The sequence below is a fragment of the Columba livia genome, chromosome 26, assembly GCF_036013475.1.
Source record: "Columba livia isolate bColLiv1 breed racing homer chromosome 26, bColLiv1.pat.W.v2, whole genome shotgun sequence".
NCBI lineage: Eukaryota > Metazoa > Chordata > Aves > Columbiformes > Columbidae > Columba > Columba livia.
Genome location: NC_088627.1, coordinates 2,057,052 through 2,078,653, shown reverse-complemented (window position 1 = coordinate 2,078,653; position 21,602 = coordinate 2,057,052). Strand labels below are relative to the sequence as shown.

General features: G+C 52.3%; 2 protein-coding genes across 2 annotated transcripts; one reads left to right on the top strand and one right to left on the bottom strand.

Moving 5' to 3' along the window:
* Positions 1-11,459: 11,459 nt before the first annotated feature.
* On the bottom strand, positions 11,460-13,064 carry AIRIM (AFG2 interacting ribosome maturation factor). The gene is made up of 4 exons (XM_065041441.1): positions 12,785-13,064; positions 12,527-12,706; positions 12,332-12,450; positions 11,460-12,238 (listed from the first exon to the last, which is right to left on the bottom strand). Exons 1-4 carry the CDS (start codon positions 13,060-13,062, stop codon positions 12,171-12,173), a joined length of 645 nt encoding a protein of 214 aa, XP_064897513.1. The 5' UTR covers positions 13,063-13,064; the 3' UTR covers positions 11,460-12,170.
* A 67-nt stretch (positions 13,065-13,131) lies between these two features.
* Positions 13,132-20,186, top strand: CDCA8 (cell division cycle associated 8). Its single transcript, XM_065041428.1, has 10 exons — positions 13,132-13,323; positions 13,432-13,560; positions 13,848-13,888; positions 14,193-14,268; positions 14,499-14,638; positions 14,903-14,982; positions 15,594-15,692; positions 15,869-15,995; positions 16,502-16,588; positions 16,953-20,186. The coding sequence occupies exons 1-10, from the start codon at positions 13,242-13,244 to the stop codon at positions 16,995-16,997; spliced, it is 906 nt and encodes a 301-aa protein (XP_064897500.1). The 5' UTR covers positions 13,132-13,241; the 3' UTR covers positions 16,998-20,186.
* The last annotated feature ends 1,416 nt before the right edge of the window (positions 20,187-21,602 follow it).

Sequence of the window (21,602 nt, the reverse complement as noted above, 5' to 3'; positions counted from 1 at the left end):
AGTAAAGGTCTTCACCAAGCAGCAACACATAGAAGTAAAGTGCTTGGAGCTCAGGGGCATCCATGTAGACATGGTGGGAAAGCCGAGGAGCACCGTCTGCAGGAGCTGCGGAGCTGGGAGCCTCTGGGTCTGAGGAGATTGTTACTATACTTCAGATTATATAAATAACTCACTGAATAAAACCACATGTGACCACATTCTGCTCTCCATCCCTCAGTGCTCTGCCGACAGCACACAGGCTCTTGCAAGGCTTGTTTACTAGGGAGACTGTATATAAAGTGAAAATAATTTGCTAAGTCTTATGTTTCCACTTTAATTCTCAGTGTATAAAAAAAACCTGTGAATTTGCTAATGGGCTTTGAAAACTGATTTTTAAAGCTAGGGCAGCATGAGTCGGTGAGTTGTTACAAAGGATTACAGAAGGAACAAGGTTTGCTAGAAAGATTATTCCCTGGAGAAAATCTGTAGCAGCTGAAAGGCCAGGGCCTGTTTCTTTCCAAGGAAATAAACACATTTCTGCATCCAAAATCAAGCTTCATTTCAGGTATGAAGTGAGCTTGTTTGTTCTCTGGTGTTTATATACTTCCCATAGGCTTTGGTGTTTGGTTTAACATGTTTGAAGGCTGCAAGCTTGTTTGTTCTCTGGTGTTTATGTATTCCCCACAGGCTTTGGTGGAGTTTAACATGTTTGAAGGCCAAACATACACTCACAAATTCCCTCCGCAAAGGAAGATTCCTGTTGCATCTTTAAAACACACTTTTGGACAGAGATAAATGGCTGTGAGCTTTGGGAACGTTAGAGCCAGATGGTCAATTGTGATTTCTTTGTACATTTCTGTATTTCGCTCCAGAGTTGATCTTGCATAAAATATGGTTTTTAGCATTTGCTATGACTTGCAGACTTGGGGAAACCTCCTGCATCTCCCACCCCTGGGTGCTGTGTCCTTCCCCAGCGAGGTGACCCGGTGCCTGCGGCTCCCTGCAGGGCCAGAGTTTTGGTCACAATAATCTCATGATCTCCTGCCTCCGGGCAGTTGTGCCATTTTCCCCTTTCCACAGCCACCTCCATCTCTTGGAGAGACTGGGCTTGATTTTCTGCATCGCATTCATCCGAACCAGGCGTGATTGCTGATCCGTGCACCTTGGGCTAACGGGAGAGCGGGAGTTAACGGATCCCGCGGGATGGGGCTGTAATTGCCGGGAGGCTCGTCTGAGATGAATGAGCTTTTAAGGACTGCCAGCTCCTGAATGGACCAGCAGCAGCATCGACTTTTAATAACCAGCAACCAGTGGCAGGAGCACATATGGAGGCAGCGTGGTTCGGCTTGAAATAAATGCTGGAGGTGTCAGGGCAGCGGATGAAGACTGTGCTGGCAGCGGGAAGGTGGAAAAGATGAAACTCGGGATGCTGGGAAAACAAACAGCGCTGCCCTGGACGTGCGTGTGAGCCTCGCTGCGCTGTTCCAGCCCGCGGACCCTGAAACGGGGGTGACTAACAGCTGCTGGCTGGGTTGGAAAGGCAGCCCGGGCTCTTGCAAAACAGCTGCTGCTGCACGGCTCCAACCGGGGACATGGTTCCAGCCGCGGACACAGCTCCTGCTGGGGACATATCTCCGGCTGGGGACATATTTCCGGCTGGGGACGCATCTCCGGCTGGGGACGCATCTCTGGCTGGGGACACAGCTCCTGATGGGGACACATCTCCAGTGGGGGACACGGCTCCAGCTGGACTGAGGCTCCTCTGAGCCCAGCTGCAGGAGCCCAGCTGAGGAATGGGAGAAAACAAAAAACAAGGGTTTGACTCTTAATGGTAGGAACACCTCCCCGGGAACACGGCTTGTGAAACACATCCCGCAGGGCAGGACGATCTCCTGGCTGGGAACCATGCAGGGCTGCACCTCATCCTGTGTGCTAGGGTCACCGATGGCACCGTGTCCTCCCACAGCCCCTCTCCAGCAGGTCCTGTGGCACAGGGGACTCGCTGTGGCATCAGCCCCAACTCCAGCAGCTTTTGGAGACGCAGGCAGCAGCAAACACGTTTACAACATTGTAAATAATCTTGCAAACAGCTCCACTGAGCAGGAGCAGTGGTGCTCGTATGGAGGAGCAATAGCTAAGTTTAAACATCTGGTTCTGCGAATTCCTATATTGTAATAAAATAAGTCTTCCCACAGATTTCACGTCATCTTTGTCTGGGCATCGCTGAACTGTGAAGGGAGAAACTTTTTTATGGTTTTCGGAGGAACAAAGAGACAATGTGCATCTGGTGAGGTGTCCTGGCAGCCTCCTGCGCTCGAAACCAGCATCTCGTGCTGGCAGCGTGGCCCCGTGTCCGGGGACAGGAACTGCCTGACCCCCAGCACAGACCCTAAATGGCACAGCCTGCGAGGAGACCGTGGTCTCTGAGGTGTGGGGAGCACAAGATAACCTCGCTGCAGCCCATGAGACCAAGAACAGCAACCCCTGAGCAGAAAGAGGCACTAGGAAAATGCCTGCAATCTGGATCCCACCTTTTTGGCCCTTGTTCAAATGAAAGGGCAACAAAGAGCATACAGCAAACTGGTAAAGAACTCACAGTCTTAATCAAGCCCAGAAAGGACCATTCCCTGTGGCTCATCCAGTCCCCGCAGCCTCCATCACCTCGCTGGGCAGGGCTGGTGCCCTGCAAGGATGGAGCCAGGGCTGGTGGAGCAGGATGGCCCTTGTCCGGGTGACGTGGAGCTCTGGGGACCTCCTCTGCGGGGATTTCTGCCTTAGCAGTGTTACTGATCTCTCACCCAAATAGTCTTCAGGAATGGAGAGCTTGGTCCCAGGGGAGCCAAGAGCATCGGCGACCCTGAGCGGAGGGATGGATGTGCTGACCTGGGGTGTGATGCTCAGCCTCCCACTGCCAGCGCTTTCCTTCTCGTGCGGGAGGACAAACTGCAGGCTCGGTCCAGGTGCTCGTCTCTTTTGAAAAGCTTTCCCTGCAAAATATGAGTCTGCTGGAGCAGGTGGCTCGGCAGAGAGAGCGGGCACGGAAACCTGCTGGGGAATTAACAGTGCAAAGCTGCAGCGAGCCAGGCTGGCTCCTGTTTGGCGTTAAACCCAGGGCTGTCTGTGTTCCCTGGGAGCAGACCCAGAGCGGTGTGTTCCCAGACTCGGGCAGCAGCACATGCGTCCCCTGGGCTCCTCCCGACCCCGCTGCCTGCACTCCGGTGCTATTTGCCTTTGATTATCGTCCCCAAATGCCATTATGTGAGTGTCCTTCCTGACCGAGCTGCTCAGCAGGCTCTCCAGCATCAGGAGGGACAGGGGACCCTGCAACATCAATAAAAACACAAAGAGCCTTTGCCTCGGCTGGGTGATTCTTGGTAACACATCTCACCCACTTTGTTTATTGGGAGGTGGGCATGTTTAAGAGACCCTGGGCTTATCTTAAGTCTGCCACATATGCAAAGAAGAAAGGTCCACAGCTCTGTTGAAAGTTGGGGTGGCTGCAGCCATCTCTTGAGGATGGTAAATGGGTGATGGGGGAATGAAATGGGAAATGTGATGAACTTGGCTGTAGATGCATGTGGAAAAAGGGGGTTTGATGAAACCTGAGCATTTCAACGGGCTCCCTCACCTGGTACAGGCTCACATGTGTCCCCACTGGTGAGAGCCGGGTGGCTGCAACCATAAGTCTTCAGGACTCATTTTTCAGTGGGACTTGGTTCCATTTAGTGAGCGGACTTACCAGTCTGTTGGGGGAAAAAGGATTTCATTCCTCTGCTTCTTTTTGTCAGGATGGATTTGCTGATCCCCAGCATGTTCCTCACACTTTATTTAGGGCTTAATGTGCATCATTTACATTGCCGAGCTGTCACCAGCCTGTCTGAGCTCTGTAGGCAGGCAGGCGATGCACTTCCCTTGCCCCCTTGCTCTCCCTGCCAGATGTGGAGCTGTGAGGATAAAGCAGCCAGGGGGTCCCTTGATAGGTACAATTTGCCTTTCGAGGGGTTTTGCTTATTCCCCTCCGTGCAGGGCCAGGCAGGCTCAGGATGGACTCCTTCCTCCAGCCATGTTCCCAGGAACAAGTCACCTGCAACAGGCAGTTTTGCAGGGGAGGACTCAGTTTTCCCATCAATGGATGCCAAGTGATGGCTTTTGACCCCAGCAAAAGCTTAACCCCGTCTGCATCTTTACTGAAGATCCCCCAATCTCAATAGTGTTCACTAGGTAACGCACATCTGCATGAAACGTACGTGTGCTTTCCTGAATTAGTGGTTACAGAAGTTCCAAGTCACTAGAGAGGGTGCTCACAGAAATCAAGGTGGCATCTACAATATAATGAGAAAGAGTGGAGGATGGAGGTGAGAGGGACACGAGGCTTTTGAAACCCTCTTAGGAGAGCTGAGATGTGACCAAGGCCAACGACCCCCCGACATTGCAGACAGTTCCCATCCCTTGCTTCCCCGTCTGCTCCAGCACCGGCTGATGGAACCAGGGAACCCCCGACGTGGCTGTTTGACACCTGTTTGGGTCGGTGAAAAACTGATGGTGTTTCCAGGCTGGCCACAGCTGGATGTCTGATTCCAGCTCTCAGCTGCGCCGGCCCCTTTGTCCAGAGCTGCTTCCCAAAGGACTTTGTGGCTTCATCCAGGTCCCCAGGAATGGAGCTGCTGACCCCCAGGAGCTCTGAAAGCAGAAGGAACAGCATTAGCATGACAGGGCCCTGATGATCTCTACAGAGGAAACACAGGCGGGATTTACTATTCTGTCCCTTACAAATAGTTTGGCTGATATGCTAAAAGCTGGATGGAGCATAGAAATGGAATTTATTCAAATTAAATGGTTGCAAATGTCATATCGCATTGAGCCAGGAAGTTCTCCTACATGCAACAAATGGAATTTATGCTTCTAGAAAACATGCAACTTTACCTGCTACTGCCTACAAAGGACATTCTTGTCCTAGACTTCTGATTTTAAAAATAAAGACCAAACAGCACCATCTTGTTGGGGTGCCAGAACCTATCCAGAAAGATTTCAGAAAAGCAGAATATGCTTTTTCAATTAGTTGAATGAACACTGTTTCTTTCCAGGTGAATAGCAAAATTACCTGCAGATGTGACTTTAACAGCAGTTGTTAACATTTAACATTTGCCCTGCAGCTCAAAATCACTCACTCCTCAAGTGGAAGGAAAATCAGGCTGGTGCCTCGTGGGTGCTGATGTTGGCGTCTCACGAGGAATGGAGGGGCTTGGGGACCCCTCTGAGGCTTTTTGAGGACCCCAGATCACAGACTGCGGTGTCGCAGGGATGGAGGTGACACGTCACTGACTGTCACGGGAAGAGGCAGGAATGAGCGCTCACCCCTGGGGGTTTGGGGAGCGGAGCTCAGTGCCCGGGGCCCTCCTGGGGCTCCCCCATCCCGCACCTGCTCGTGTTAAGCACATGACGGGTGTGACTCAAGATAACTGGATTACCTCTCTGTCTGCTGTTAGATACGTATTAAAGTTAAGCAGGCTTGGGCTGGGCTGCGGCACTCGGTGCCAATGGGTGGTGGGCAGAGCTGGCGGCTCGGTGGGCACCCAGCAGCTCTCATCACACCTTCCTGTATGTGCGGAGCCCGTTTAAATCAATGGCTTGTAAATGCAAAGGCCCTGCTCCAGTTACTGCTCCTCCGCATCAGTCGATCCCCTGCTCTACATGAGATATGTTTCAAATGATAGCATTTGTCTTTAATAAATGGTCACTCCATAAACTGCCTCCTCTGGGAAACCTGGGGCGTATAAGTAAAACCTGATGTTTCCATTTCAATATCATGCATTTGCTCTAAGATGATTGCCAACTCATCCTCTGCTTAATATCAGCCTAAGGTGTACAGTGGGTTTGTATTACTATTTATGAAATTCATATAGCTGCGCTTAATTTGTTTCAGATCCCACAGCTGTACCTGTATGTGCATCAGCCTGACCTGAAACAGGGAGGCTCTTTTGCCAGAGTCAACGGCATCACCGATATTCAGAGGTAAGGAGCAAAGCTGCTTCCATGGCCGCAGAAGGTCTGGCTGCAGGGTGGAGGTTCTTTAGCCAAATGTTTGCCTCAGAACAGAAATCAGATTCAGGGAGGCACCACTGATCCGTGTCACTGCTGCAGAAAGAAGAGAAGCTATTACTTTAAGTTGTACAGAATCATGAGTGGATGGATGAATGAGAACTACCTGGGGTAGCTGGACTGCTCTGCTCCCCCCTTTTCCAGGGCTGCAAAACAAGTACCCCCAACAGCAGAGTAACTGAATGAAGCCACAGAGCAAGGAGGTGAACCCTCCAGCCTTGGAGATGTCCCGCTTAGGACAGCCTGGAGAGAATGGGCTCCCCAAAGCAGCTCCTGCAGTATGTGGCGGGTCCGCTGCCGATGGGGACAGGACAGTGGCTGCTCAGTGTCACCCTGGCCAGGGACAGCTCTGCAGGGACCCTGCTCACAGACCCCTGGTCAAACCTGTCGTTTAGTTCATAGCAAATGCCCTTTGGGGAAGAAAAATGAAAAAAAAAAAAAGGAAAAAAAAAAGAGACTGACCCATCTGAGTTCCATCTGTTGGAGTTTATAGCTGTTCTCCTTATAATTGCCAACAGACAATGTGAATTGCAATTAGCTAATTGCTTGCTAACTTTCCATTCTAATAATAGTGATGTTCCAGAGTTATACAAGCTTGGAGGCTGCTGCTGTTGCCTTGCGACTGGCAATAATATATAATGCCGTATTCCCTCGGCATTGCCCTTTGGTCCAAGTTTCATCCCCATGCAAATTGCTCCAGCGTGTACTAATCCCTGACGGGATGGCAAAGACATCAGCAGCGTTTATTTGTGGTTCGTTGCACTGGGGGTGTTCAACACTTGCACGATGATGTGGCACCGGGAAGCTGTGACCCCCGTGCGCCACTTGTCCCCTCCGCACGGCCCAGGCGGCAGGGCTGGGAGGTGCCTCTCAGTGGGGTGGGCAGTGGGACCGAGTGCTCCGCTTCCCTAGAGATCCAGCCCCCCTCTCAATATGTGTTTGGTTTCATTTGGGGTTTTTTTGGGGGGGTTGTTTATTTTTTTTGCTTTCCCCTCACAGGATCAGATGTGGCCCTGGCCCCTGTAGTGACATGTTTTACTACCAGTAGCTTCAATAATGTCAGCGCAGATCTAAACTGGAGCTTTACAGAACACAGTCTGAGCAGCAGGAGCTGTGCGGTGTCACTGCTGCGGCGATACGGGGCTCCCGGCGGGGACAGCCCTGGGGCTGGGGGTGCAGGGAGCTCCCTTCCCCACTGCTGAACTTCCCCGCACCCCTCCCTGGGCTTCCTAATCCCCAGCTCGTTACTGCCCTGCAGATGCGGCTAATTGAGAAGCAAAGTGACAGCCTGATCCAGCGAAGCCGAGGCCAACGCCATGAGCAGCAGCATTCCCTGGCGCGCGAGGAACTCCCGAGCACAGCCCTGCCAGTGAGCTGACATCTCCGCAGCTCGCAGACTAATCTTGTTAAACTCGACCAAAAAGCCTTTTAGAACTGGGGGAGTTGTGTCCAGCAAAAGCTGGTCTGGATTATTCCCCGGGTGCCTCGGGGGCTTTTCCACACCACCGGCTGCCCACGCCTGGGGCTGCAGGACCTGGCGTGATGTGGGAATGGGGGGCTCTGCCCAAACCCCCCATGCCAGGGCTCAGCCCACCTGCAGCCCCCACATCAAGGGCAGCAGGACCTCGTTAGCAGATCCCTCATTAGCAGAGTGGTTCCATTGCTGCCTCACCCAAAGCAATAAAAATCACAGGATTCCTCTTGCATTACAATGGAGCCTCTCATTTGTTTCAAACCAGCGGGGTGATGTTCTCTGCCAGGTAAGCAAGACCTGAGGCTGCCGTGGCTCATCCCTCCCCACGGCTCAGGTGCGTGGGGCAGGAGTGGGTTCGTCTTGCTCAAACGCAGTAGCGGGACACGACAAGCTGAAGGAATTCAGCCAAAGGAACAGCTTTGGTTACTTCTGCTTTGGCTTCCTCTGCGAATGTTTGTTCTCAGCACTGGCTGATGCGTTTCAGGCTGAGGGAACATTAGGAAATGAAAGGGAGAAGGCTGTGACACGCTGCTTGTGGTGCCAAGGAATGGCGGTGACACACGGCAGCTGGCGGGTCCCCGGCACGCACCTCACCCGTGCTGCCGCACGGAGCTCCCTGTGGTGCCCCCAGCTGTCCCAGCACCCACAGCCCCTCGGTCACGGCCTCCCAGCACCAGCTGCAGCTTCTCTGCTCACAACAGAGCTGGGGACGGTCACCTGCTGCTCGACACCTCCCAGGGAGGTGACACTGGCCAGGCCTCGCCAAGGGGACAGCAGGGTCTGCAGCACCTCTGGACACGTCCCCACCGAGAGCAGGAGGGGACGGCAGCAGAGCAGCCTGGGCTGGCACAGCGGGTCCTGGGGCTGTTTCATGTTGCAGGAGCAGCATCGCCATGGAGCACAGTGGCGAGCACACAGCCAGGAGGGTGAGGAGGGACAGACCCTGCACCGGCTCCAGGTGAGCATCCTTCTGCTGAGCGTGCAGCTCCTGCCAGGTGCTCTGGGAAAGGAGCCCGTGAGGTCTGAGCAGCTTGAATTCATCTCCTGACCTCAGGAGAAAAGGTCCCATTGTGCTCACTGCAGAGCTGGGTCTGCGCTCTGGCTGACAAGTGGCTATGGACTGCACACAAAAATGCTCTAAAGCTGACTGCACCAAATGTTTCTTCTCCACCTAACACGGTTGTTTGGGATTCGCTTAGAAACAAAACTGCATCTTGTAGTTTTTAATAAAGCTCTTGGCGAACAGTTCAAACGCTGTTTGGGGAGGAAGCAGGAGAAAGATGTTGAATTTATGGGAGCGGGAGGAGATCATTTGCTTCCTTAGGAATTGGAAAAGATTAATAGTGTGCAAAGGCTCTTGGATTAATTCCTCACATAGCAGAATGGTTGGGAGACTTACTGGCTTGCTGTTCTTCATTCTGCCTTCCCCAGGTGGCCCAGAGAAAAGGCTGAGGGAGCCACCCCACATCGGCCCTGCGAGGCAGGGGCGGCTGTGCTGGGGGACGCGGAGCTCCCGGTCTCACCGAGACTTGTTTTGCTGGGCAGTTAAAGATCTACCGTAAGTGCTGCTCGTGCGGGAAGGTGATGGTGATTGTCCTGTGCTTCCACCAGCTCACAATGAAGCAGCTTTGTCCCACGGCACATGGCTATTCCTGGAGCGCAGGGCACCGATGGCACCAAACCGTTCCACAGCAAGAACCTGAAGCTGGGACGCACTCCTACCGCCTGCGTTTTGCAATCAATGTGTAACGTGACTGCTCAGCATCAGAGACAGAACACACGGGTCACCTGGAGAAGCCACTGACCACACCCCCTGCCTGAAGTGACCATCACCTTCACGAAACCGAAGTTATGCTGCAAATTACATGAGAGGATGGGCAGGGATAAATAATACTGGGAAATGCAATGTTTGCTCAGTCTGAGGATGAATGAGGAACTTGAGCAGAACTGCTAAACATGAAAGTTCCTGCACATCTGGAAAGGATTAGTGAGGAAGGTGCTGGGGACAGGAGTTCAGGCGAGTTCAGGAGACACCTACTGTGGGTTTGTTTCCCCAGGAGGAGGGAACGGGCTGAGGGAAAAGCAGGAAGGGAGGACTGAAGTAAAACCTGCGCAGGACCGGCACATACGGAAGCGCAAAGGGCAGAACCAGCAGCCCCAGAGGGAGCACTGGAACAGAGCTGCACTCCCAGTTAACACCAACGGGAGAAAGCTTGGTTTATTTCTGAGCGGATAAGCTCTCGGGCCCTGCAAAATCCCCAAGGAGTTCTGCTTTGGGCCAGGATGAAAGTCTCAAAGAATCAGCATGGAAACCACAGGGGCTTGTGAAACCCCCGCTTGGTTTATTCAATGACTCACAAAGCTTTTTATCACATTTTTCTGTCTCCAATTCACTTTGCACTTAAATTCAGGTGCCAAATCCTTCGTCGTTTTTCTGACGATGGACCCTTGTAGTAAATTCAGTCTTGAAGTCTGTTTGGAGTCCACGGGCTCAGGCTGAAGCGAAGCTTTTGGGCTTCTTTGGGAAGTCTGGAGTTACCCGCAGCGCGTCCCCATCTCTGCGGCAGAGCTGTGCAGACACCACAGCAGCAGAACCCGACTTCCACCCTACAGGAAAACACAAACTACCCAGATAGAACTCAGATGCTCTCCATAAATGTTTGTGGGCATTCAAATTTAGTAACTGATTTTAGTTTGTGCTTTCCCTGTAAGTGAAAAGTAACTATTTTCAAATTAAGTTAGCAGGAGGTAAAGCTGAAAATCAAAGCATGAGCTTTGTGTTTCCTGAAAATGTGACTTTAACAAGGTAGCTCCAGCTGCTAACTTGGTTTTATTGCATTCCTGAAAGACAGATCTCCATGCAAGAATACTTTTAAGAGCTCTGCTCCAAAAATGAAGGCCCTTGGGTTTATTTTTATGGTTATTTTATGTTACCAGTTAGTCTCAGAGCCCTCGGTCCCTGCCCTCGCTGGGGTCTGGCACAGGTGGAGGGGACAGAAACACCTGCCAGGCAGGTGCTGCTGCTGTCACGCGCCTCCTCCTGTGTCCATACTCAGCCACCGTTACTTTTGCTCTTTGTTGTACCACAACAAACCTGAACACGGGACGTGAATTTCTCAGAAAGAATTTGCAGCTGGAAACGAAGCTCTGGAAAAGGGATTGGATGAAATGGCTCATCCTGCTGCGGACAGGAAAATAAATGCCTTATACCGAACTGGTGCTGTGACGCAACCCGCAGCATCAGCGGCGCTGACATGAGTCAGTGACGGGTCATGGCGACACGGAGCCGCTCGGGGATGGAAGCGCTTTGCACGCAGAAGTGTCTGCACTGAGGCTGCTGTGCAGCCGTTTGCTGAACAAGCCGCGTTCCTGGCTGACGTGCCAAACCAGTATCTTCACCGCATCATCTGCTTTATCTTAGCTGAAGCAGCAGCAGCAGGACTCTGTTCCTCCTTCCCTGGGAAGGGGGTGGCCAAGCAAAAGGCTCTGGGCAGCCGCGCCGTGACTCACCGCGCGGTCACGCTCTGGTGCGGATGCTGCAGGGCCAGGGCAGCGGCCGGTGGGCAGCAACACAGAGCACACGGGCTCAGAGAATCCCCTTCAGCAGCAGAGAACCACCCGCCACAGCCACTGAGCTCCCCACCTGTGCCCAGGTCCCTTCCTGCATGAACTGGGGGCAGCACGCACCTCAGCCCCCAGACTGACACCCTGCCCTCAACAAACGCTGGTTCCATCAGCCGTGATGCCAGCAGCTGCACCAGCGCCCAGAGGGTGACGTTATTTCTCTCTGCAGTTATTACTGCACAGAACAGCCCGTGGTTCTGCGCTCGAGCAGTGCCCTCAGCTGGTCACACACTGCCGGGCTCGAGAGCTGCTTCGCTGCAAAAACAGGGAGCACGAGCATGGCTGCTGTCTGTCCATGAACAATTCTTTATTTGGCCTTCCCTAGGAAGGTTCGTTTTCTTACAAAGCATGTTATTTAGAGACAGGCATCCCACTGCTTTCTGGGAACGTGATGTTTTAAGACTGTGATGTAAACGTGCCCTAGTGGAGGTATCAGACTGGTAACACACTGAACCTGCCTGTGTCAGCACTCAAGTGTCCAGGCACCTCCACAATTACCTTTTCAAGCCAAATTTGCTCCTCACTCTTCAACACAGAGGTGAGATGAAAACAAAGGCATTACTCAGAGGCACAAGGTGCAAACTGTTTCCTAGCTCTGATTTGGTATGCTTTATTTATGTGTAAGGACAGTACCTAAATACCTTTCTGACATGGGATCAGCCTGCTGGACCTGATGTCACCGTCACTTATTTGCTGTGCACCTCGGGTTAGTAAGTCTCAACTTTTTTTCAGTATACAAAATATCCATGGCCAGCAACTTCTGAAGCTGAAGACAACTCCTGTCCACCTTCATGGTTTGTTTAGCTCAGCCTCTACTTCAGAAGAGTCCATTTCAACTTGAAAATGACACAGTCCAGGTGTTTGCCACTGAGACCCAGTACCAAACTCATTTTCAGCTTCCAAAAAGCACCAGTAGAGCTTCCTCAGATCTTCCTCATGGTCACCTCAGGATATACCAGCCACTTGCAGACGCTGGTCGGCATCAGCCCCTCTGTCAGGAGTCGGGTGAGCAGCACAGCTCCCGCTGGTTGTCCACGAACAGAGAGACCTTGAGAAGCACATCTGAGTTGGAAGGAGACAAAAAACCAACCCTATTAACTTCGTGCATCTTATCTGTACTACTCACCTACAAAAACCTGCTGGAAGCAGAGCTACCTTGGACAATGTCATCCTTGTAGCGCTCCAAGATCCTCTCCCAGGCCTGCGGGAGAGCTTCCATGTCCGCCGGGCTGTCGCAGCTGATGCGGCGCAGGAGGAGGTCGCTCTCCAGGTACCTTCGTGACCGGTAAGGACGACACAGACAAAACGGCACCGGCCCGCGCTGCCCAGAGCCCGCTCACAGAAGGATACAGGTGCCGGTAGTAGCGCTCCACGTCCTGCAGCCCCTCCAGCGCGTCCGCCAGCGAGGGGCAGCGCGGCCCCCGCCGCAGAGCCGCCGCCAGCCCCAGCTCCGCCGCCCGCTGCTCGTACAGCCGCAGCACCGCGGCCCCGCCGGCCCCGGCGCCGTCCCGCACGGCGCGCAGCTCCGCCCTGCTGGGCGAAGCGGGGCGCTCAGCGGCAGCCCCGCCACCGCGGGGCCTCCCCGCCCGGCCCGCCCCGCGCTCTCACCGCCGGCCGCACAGCTGCTCCAGCAGCGCCTCGGCAGCGCCGCGCTGCTTCCGCCACAGCCGCTCCCGCAGCTCCCCGAAGGCGCCCAGGGGCGAGCCGGCCCACGCCAGCCGCCGCGCCGCCTGCATCTGCGCCGCCAGCCCGGCCAGCGAGCGCAGCAGCGCGGCCCAGCCCGCCAGCGCCGCCCGCCACGCCGCGTCCCGCCGCTCCGCCGCCGCGGCCCACTCCCGGAGCGCCGCCGCCAGCACCGCCGCCATGGCGCCGGCGTGTGACGTCATTGAGCCGCGCCGAGCTCTGATTGGTCGCCCCGTGCAGACCGCTGATTGGCCTATCGGTGGCGGTGCTGAGCCCTGATTGGTCTGTCGGCGGCGACGTTCGGATTTGAACGTGCGGTGGCGGCTCCAGGCCTGTTCCCGGTCCTGTTCCCGTTCCCGTTCCCGGTCCCGGTCCCGCCGCCATGGCTCCCCCACGGAAGAAGGCCGAAGCGGGTGCGCGGCGCAGGAAGCTGGCGGCGTTCCTGAAGGATTTCGACCGCGAGGGTAGGCGGGGGGACGTGGGGGGAAGAACAAGGCAAACCGGGGGTCGGGGCCGGGGGATCGGCGCCGGTTTCGGGCTGAGCCCTGGGCTGAGCCTCGTGTGTCCCGCAGTGCAGAGTCGGCTCGAGCGGCTGCGCGCCAAGGGGGAGCGGCTGGTCAAGGAGGTGGAGGACATGTACGACATGGCGATCCTGAGGCTGCCCGTGCAGATTCGCGAGATGAACTGGATCGAGTACTTCGGTACGGGCCGGGGGGGCGCCGGGCTGGGCCGGGGGGCACCGGGCTGGCGAGGGCACCGCTGCCCTCCGGTAACGAGAAACAAAACTAAGGGGACAGCCGGGATCTCTGTCCAGAGGCCCCGCGGCTGTTCCAGCGCCGCTCCCTGTGGGAAGCTGCTCGGTCGCTACCGGTGAAACCGGTTTGTGCCGCTGTTTTGCCCCCAGGTCGTGACGTATTAAAGTGCGTCTAGTGTGCTGTGTGGACTGACCTACATATGTATTGTTTTTAACCAAATATTTTCTTTTTAGCTAAAGGAGGAAGCGAGAAGGTGTTGGAAGAGGCCGCAACGGTACGTACCCAGCCCAAAGATTCAGCTTTTTGAGGACGTTACACACCGCTGCAGGAGCGTTGCAAGAGCAGAGGTCACATCAGCGCTCCTGCAAATGCTGTTTTGAGACTTCCCAGTAAGAGGTGTCTCTGGTACCAGCAGAGGATTCGTGTCTGGAACAACTGAAAGGTCCCATTTGAGCAGAGCAGAAAACACAGGGGTATTCTTGCAGGGAAATAATTAGGGGTTTGCTTTACAGTGTGAACTTATCGGAAGTTTACGATACTGATATTCCTAATGGTGTTTTAATGGTTTCTAATTTCAGGCAGACTTGGAAATAACAGAAATAAACAAGCTGGCAGCAGGAGTTATCCAGACTCCTTTAAAAGTCATCCAGAAAGGTCAGTTTGTCTTAAGCATTGCAATGAGTTCAGTGAGATGAAAGTTTGTTGTAGTTTACATACTGTGAATAATTTGGTTCTTACTTATATCCCTCAATCTATTTAAAGACAGAAAAATACTTCAACTTTTATTGTTACTATCTGCAGTAGCTCTACTCAATTTTATTAAAACACTCAAAATAATTCAAGATAGTGGTTCATCAACCATTGATAACACCTTCTCTTTCTAGTGCAAAAATGTAATCAGGACATTGAAGCTATTGAAGAAGAAGCAGAAGCTCCTTTGCTTCCTCTAGCAAAGAAAGCAAAACATGACACCCAGTGTCCAGGAGACTTGGATGCTGAAAACATTAACCCAAGAGCTGCAAAGGTAAAGAACCACAACTTGTGGTGCCTTTATTTCCCAGATGTAAACGCTTTCCCGATCTGTTGCCCCTGTGATAGATGTTCAGAAGGGACTTGAACACAGATGTCACTTCCTGACGCTTCTAGTGATAGAGGGTGGTCACAGAAGCTTGTATGGGGTTTGGTTTTGGACTCTTGTGCCAAGAAAAGGAGTTTATTATGTAGAAGTGTCTGTTTGTTGTGGCCTCAGCTGTCACACAAGGGTGAAGCCACTGATTTGGTGTTTCAGGTCAAGGCGTCCACCAAAAAAGCACCAGCGTCCAGGAGCAGAAGGGCTCCTTCGGCCAGAGTGAAGCGCGTCAGTAACAGGTAATAGGGGTTATCTTTTAACCTGAATTTCAGAAATGGAGAATAAGCATATAGTGCTAACATAACTTGTAAATGGAAGGGAGTAGAGTTTAGCTGGTTGATGTAGTTGTGCCATGCTACAGGAAAAAATCCATGATCTGGCAGTGAGTGAAGGACGGGCAACCTCCTCTCCTGTGCTGACCAGCCATCCCGAGCTATGGGGTTTGCCTTTTTCAGCTAGAGCCTCTGCTTTGCTGGGGCGATAACCTCCTTCAAGTCTTTGATAAGCTAGTGCTTGTACATTGGTTAAATGTGGTCTGGTGAGCAGTCAGCAATAGGACAAGGGGGCATGGGCTTAAACTCTACCAGGGGAAATTTAGGCTGGAGATGAGAAAGCAATTCTTTGCAGAGAGAGTGGTCAGGCATTGGAATGGCTGCCCAGGGAGGTGCTGGACTCACCGTCCCTAGAGGTTTTTAAACTGAGATTGGACATGGCACTTAGTGCCATGATCTAGTAAACGGACTAGAGTTGGACCAAGGGTTGGACTTGATGATCTCTGAGGTCTTTTCCAACCCAGTCGATTCTGTGATTCTGTGTGATTCTGTGATGTTTGTTTATTGTCCCCTAACAGATCAAGCAAAAGCAACTTTATCACCCCAGCTACCCGTAATACAATTGATCTCTGTGCTCGGGGAGGCACCTCCATGATAACACCCAGATTTGATTCCAGGTTTGTGTCTATTGTTTCTCTGTTAATCTCTTATCCAGGGGAGCGTCTTGCCCTTTGCTTTATGTACCTGTCGTCTATGGGCACATAATCCTTAGTGGCTCTTTAATGAAAGATTTGTAGTCAAAGTGCTTTGAGCAATTGCAGTGAAATTACTTACCTATAACTTTTGGTTTCAGAGTCTTCAAGACGCCGGGTTTGCGCACGCCAGCAGTAAACGAGCGTGTCTACACCATCTCTGCCAACGGCAGCCCCCTCGCTGACAGCAGCGACATCTGCATCAAGGTCCCTTTAGGAGGAGGGCAGGTGAGGCAGCAGCTTTAACCTGTAAAATCTGTGCTGAAGGGTCAGCTTGTCGCTTCCTGGGGGCCCTGCCCGGTTTCAGGTCATCCCCTCGTCTCTTTGGTTGTGCCAGTTTATCAAGGGATTGAGATGGACTAAAAAGAACCTGGAGAGATTTTGAGTCAGAGGCAGGAGCTGCTCAAACTGGTCCAAGCAGAATGTAGAACAATGTTTTGCTGGGCACTCGAGTGACGTTCACAGTCGCTGCTGCTGGCAGTAACGTGTTAATGTGCTGCGAGGAAGGCAGGAGATAAGCTTTTGGTCAAGCTGAATGTCGTTCTCTGCCCATACGAGGTCTCCTAATCTGCCTGGGTTTGATTTCTCTTTTATTTTTCTAGGTTTGTGTGTTTTGTTTGTTTGGTTCATTTCGTGTTTTGGTTTTGTTGCAGGGTTTTTTTTTTCAGCTTCAGGCTACTACAGCTCACAAAACAGAAAACCTAATATTTGCTTGCCTTTTTGCTTCTTTACAGAGCATTTGTTTAACAGCAAATGATTTGACCAAAAAGAATCTTCTTCATCTGGATCCAGAGGCCCAAGGGATTATGAAGAAACTCTCGGTAAGTCTGTGGTTTGGTCAGCCCTGACCTGCAGTTGTCGGGCACTGTAGTCACTGTCATTAGTCACTGGACTGTGGAGCTGTAGTAGAAACTCCTTCCGTCCTTCTCCTTGTCCTGTATTTTGGCTCATGTCACTGGCCAAGAAGCGGCATGACCTGAAAAGGGCAGGAGGGGGAGCAGCTTCACATCACATCCAGCTTAATACAAACTGGATGAACCACGCGCTTCTTGAAAAAGAACTATTGTCAACATTTTGAAAAACCAAATCAAAACTGAAAGTGTTTTCTACTTCAGGCAGGAGTTGTAAGTGGTTGTGGGCTATCAAAGTGTCTCTGAATGCTGACTCATTTCTCTTTCTTTCTAGGTTCGCCTCGCACAAGCTTGCAGTGGTACAAAAACCCAGAGATGAAACCACCGAATGTTGAGGTGCCTCTGTAAATACGCAACATTACATTTAGGGCTGCCACTCTTAGTTCTTGTTCTAATTCATACTGAACTTATGCTATTTTTTTTTTTCTAGTAAGTAAAATTTTCTAAGCACTTCATAGAATCGACCACTTTTGCAGCTGGTTCCATGAGAGAAAGTGGTTTTCCTGGTTATAATTTCAGTTGTGATGAGGGCTGGTTTGATAAAAGATTGCTGAGTACTGACTTTTTAAGGTTAGAACCCCTGACCTGAACCAGAGCTCTTTCCAAAAGTGTTTCCCTTGGGACAGAACAAGCTGCAGGAGAGCGGGGGGTGTGTGCAGGGGGCAAGTAACAGGGCATGTCTGTGTGTCACTAGGGCATGTCTGTGTGTCACGAGGTGTTTGTAGCTGGAGAACCAGAGTCCTGGGCACAGCCTGACGATGCTGCTTAAGCTTCTGAAATCTGCAGGCTCTGCTGCCAACGTCCCCGAGAGAGCACCTTGAACCATGGCCACTGTGATTGTCATTAAGAGAAAATCCACTCCTGCAGCCCAATGCTGTAACGGTGGCTGTTGTCTGCTGTTCTGCTGGTGCCACGCAGCCCAGCAGCAACGGGCTGAGAGCAGCTTTCCAGGGAAAAATCAATATTTACTAGTTATGGGTCAATCTTCTTTATGAAGTACAAACCCTGCTGATTTTGCACAGTTCAGGGCTCCACTGTGCCACGTTTCATCCACAAATTGAAGTAATTCATTTGCTGGAAATATGGGTAAGATCTGGGGGGCTGCTGGGAGATGGGGGGTGTTGGGACCTGTGTGCAGCCCCCTGGCCGAGGGGGTGGGGTGGGAGGGGGCACAGGGGTCTCTGCTCCAGACCCAAAGCTGATTCCGCCCACGGGTGATCTTGTGCTGGGAGCCTGGGGAGCTGCATCCCCACTGCAGCGTGAGCAGCACCCAGTGTCCTTGGGAACACAGAAAACAGCAATAACCTTACAGAGAGGTTTCTTGCAGACCTGGGATTTTTCCACAGTAACATCGCCCTGGCCTCGCTGTGCCCACGGGGGCTCTTGGGCAGGAAAAGTCAGCCCGACCTGCCAGCTGTGAATGAGCTACAGGTTCTTTTTCCCATCTAATATCTAGCTAACCTAGAAGTCAGAAGGCAAAGGGAGGGAACGTGGGAGACAAAGCTTGATGCTAATAGCCTGAGTTAATTGCCGATTGTTTGGAGCCTGTGGCTCACTCTGCCTGATAGCATCTCCCTCCTCAGCCACCTTCTCCATCTGGCACCGGCCATCTGGTCCCCGCAACAGGCGCCTCAGCGAAGCTTTGCTGGGGAAGCTTCTTGCTGTAGAGCTGGAGCTGCGGGATCAAAGGGAATCGGTCACGTTAAAGTGAATCGTGAAGCCGCTTTGGAAAGCGCAGGGCTGTGCAGAACAGCTCAGCTTTGTGCAGAGCCCACACATTTTACGATGCCGTAAACCTCCCGGCACGTGGGGAGGAGTGTAAATCCCCCCCGACAGGGGCATGGCACGGAACGAGATGACCTGGCACGGGGACCGGGCACCGTGTCCTTGCTCTCGCATCGCTACTGAGATTTATTTTTTGCCACGTAGACAACTCCACGCTGCCGGGACGCGATAGATGTTGCAGCTCTTCTGTCGCTGCAGCTCTCATTGTAATGCAACTTGCTGAGCAGCTCAGACTTCAGTGATTTTCCTCTTTGTCACCTGTCTCCCCATCATGTCACCTTCTCTCCTTCCTCTTGGCTCTGGCCCAAATGGGCATCGCAGCTCCTCCTCTGCCCTGATGTTTGGGTCTCTGCTTACAAAGAGGTTTCTTGCAGATGTGGGATTTGCCAGAGTAGAGTCCCCTCAGGGACACGGGTGACAAATCGCCGGTACGGTTGGTGTGGGGAACATGCATGGGCAGTAATGGAGTTATAATGAATTAAGTGCTGTTCAAATTGATGCAGGGCTACTGTAATGAATGTGTGCATGTTGCGAGCATTGGGACAGAGGTGTGATGAATATTGCCTATCAGCTGTGATAAAAGCCTATCATCCCAATACATATTTTCAAAAACTAATTTAAGGCTGGAAGAGATGATTAAAAATGAGGGGAGGAAATTGTCTGGGTTATATTTAGAGTCCCTTGCTAGGTAAGATGAATTCCAGAAGCCCACATACTGCCTGTGGGGTGAGAAGGATAGATGGGGATGTTGTGGTAGCTGGTGAGCTGCTGGGGACAAGCAGCCGCAGCACCGCGAGCCAGCTGTGCCCCAGCATCTGGAAATCTCAGTTCTGATCTCAACTCTTCCCTCGGTCCTTTATTTAATCTCCCTGTGCTGCTCAGGATGACAAGATCATTAGAAAGCCGCTTCCCGGTGCAGAGCTCTTCCTCCCGAGTGCAGTGTAACCGCGCGGCCGATGCCTGCAAGACAAGAGATTTAATTGTGTTCTGCCAGCATCCAGGGGATGTCAGGACTCAAATTTAAAGCCAGGCTGGCTGGGGGTGGGAGATGCACCTCCATTACTCACCCAGCCCAAATGAGGTTTCGCTTTTATTATCTCCCGAAATAGCCGGTACCTGGGAGGTGCTGATTGAAGCCATTTGAAAACATGACAACATCCTCAGGACAATAGGTGTCTAATCTAATGAAGCCAGAATGCATTAGCTAAGAGCTGTGTAAAGCGAAGAAAATGCAATTAAAGCATTCCTGAGGACAGATGTCAACCTACGTAGGGGACACTGATATGAAGACGTTGGCAGAAGTCTAATGAAAATAAATGATCTGTTTGAAACATTCCTCAAATCAATAACGGAGTCCAAGCCAGCGGCTGCCACCTCGCTCGTCACTCACCTGCGGTTTGTCACGTCCCAGCAGAGACTGGGACAGGCTGGGGACAAAGTGGGGATGGGGGACATGCTCCTTTTCCTTGATTGCTCAAAGCAGATCATGTTTTGCTCCCCTTCTCTCACGTTCTTCTACGTTGGAGCTACATTAAGGATCTGTGTTTCTGTTGTACAGTTAACAGAGACACCTTCTCTCTTTAGACTCTTATAAATAGTAATTAAAACCACCCACTTTTGTAAATTGCTGGCAAAAGTACCTTGCATCAAATCACAGCTCTTTGGCAAGGGTTTAAATTGGCAGTGACAAGTATATTTCTAGAATAAAGTTTTATTTTGGGAAGTTTGCTTCATTACGCCACATCACATTTTGCTGCCGTGTGATGCGATACCTGACACATCGCGTTTCCCCACAAGTCAAAGCAGAGATTTATCTCTTCATCTGCTGCTCTGCTGTGCGCTGAGAGACAGCGGCGGGTTGTTGGAACACAACAAAATCAAGGCAGGGAAGGGGCTGTGCGGGATGTGGCCACACGGCACAGCCTGTGCCAAGGCGGCGGCTCCGGCACCGATCCCACCCGTGGGCTCCATCCTGTTCCTCGGCTTTTTTATGTGCCATTTCAGCTGCGGCTGCTGCCCAGGACAGCACCCCCTGCACGGAGCGATAACGGCTTCTCTTTGTCTGATGCTGAAGGTGCTCGGCAGCCTCAGCAAGATAAAAAGGCCAAAGACATTTATAATTGTGTAATTAAACGGCTCCTGTGTCTCCCAGGCATGTCACTGCTGGGCAGATGGCTCCGTTGTCAGTGCAAAGGCAGTCAAGGTGACCGGGGGCACCCAGCCCTGCGCCAGGGCCACCCAAACCAGGATGTGCCGCAAACCCCAGCACTTGTTCCAGTGCGGGTGCCCTGGGTCGGTCCCTGCTCCCCGCTGCTCCCACCGGACCAGCCTGGGACTGTCACCTCTGTCCCCGCGGGGCCACCAGCGGCACAGCGGACGGTGGCAGCAATGGGGACAGCAGGAGCAGGTCCCCGCGGCCTCATCCCTGCAGCCTCCGCTTGGCTGGGACTCACCATCCACTATTCATAACTCCAGAGCTCTAATTATTTCTTTATAGTGCCAATATAGCCCTGGCCGAGCTCCTCGCAAAGACCAGCTGAATTAATTGATCGACAGACGGCAAATAGACTTCACCCATTTAAGCGCCCATTCAGTTCCTTTTTCCTAGCAGCTGTCACTGTTCCCAGCACAGCGAAACGAGGCTTTTGCTCGTGTCCTTTGGCATTAAGCAGCCTAAGGAAAAGAGAAGAAACACGAACCAGTGAAAGAGTCTCATCGAATTATTTCTAAATATTTTAGAAATTCACGTGCTGGCCATACACTGCTTTCATCTACTGAATTACACAACTAATTACATGCCTTGAGCACAGTAACTGCGTGTTTTCCCGCTGCCCAGCAGCATCCACATACATCAGACCGACAATCCCAGTCGTATCGACACCTCCACGCTGTGAGCACGTCCAAGGTACCGAGTCCCCTGGGTGATGGATGGTCCCTGCCCACCCGAACAGCACCTGCCCCTACACGCCAACCGCGGACCTTCCCGTCCCCAAAACAAACACGTGAGGGGTTTTTCCTCTAACAAAGTGTCAATAGCAAGAAACCACCATCCTGAGTTCCACAGTTGCTGCCACCTCTGCCGCAGGACCAGACTCTCCTCATGCTATTTAATAAAAGAACGTGCCACCAAAACTGTTCC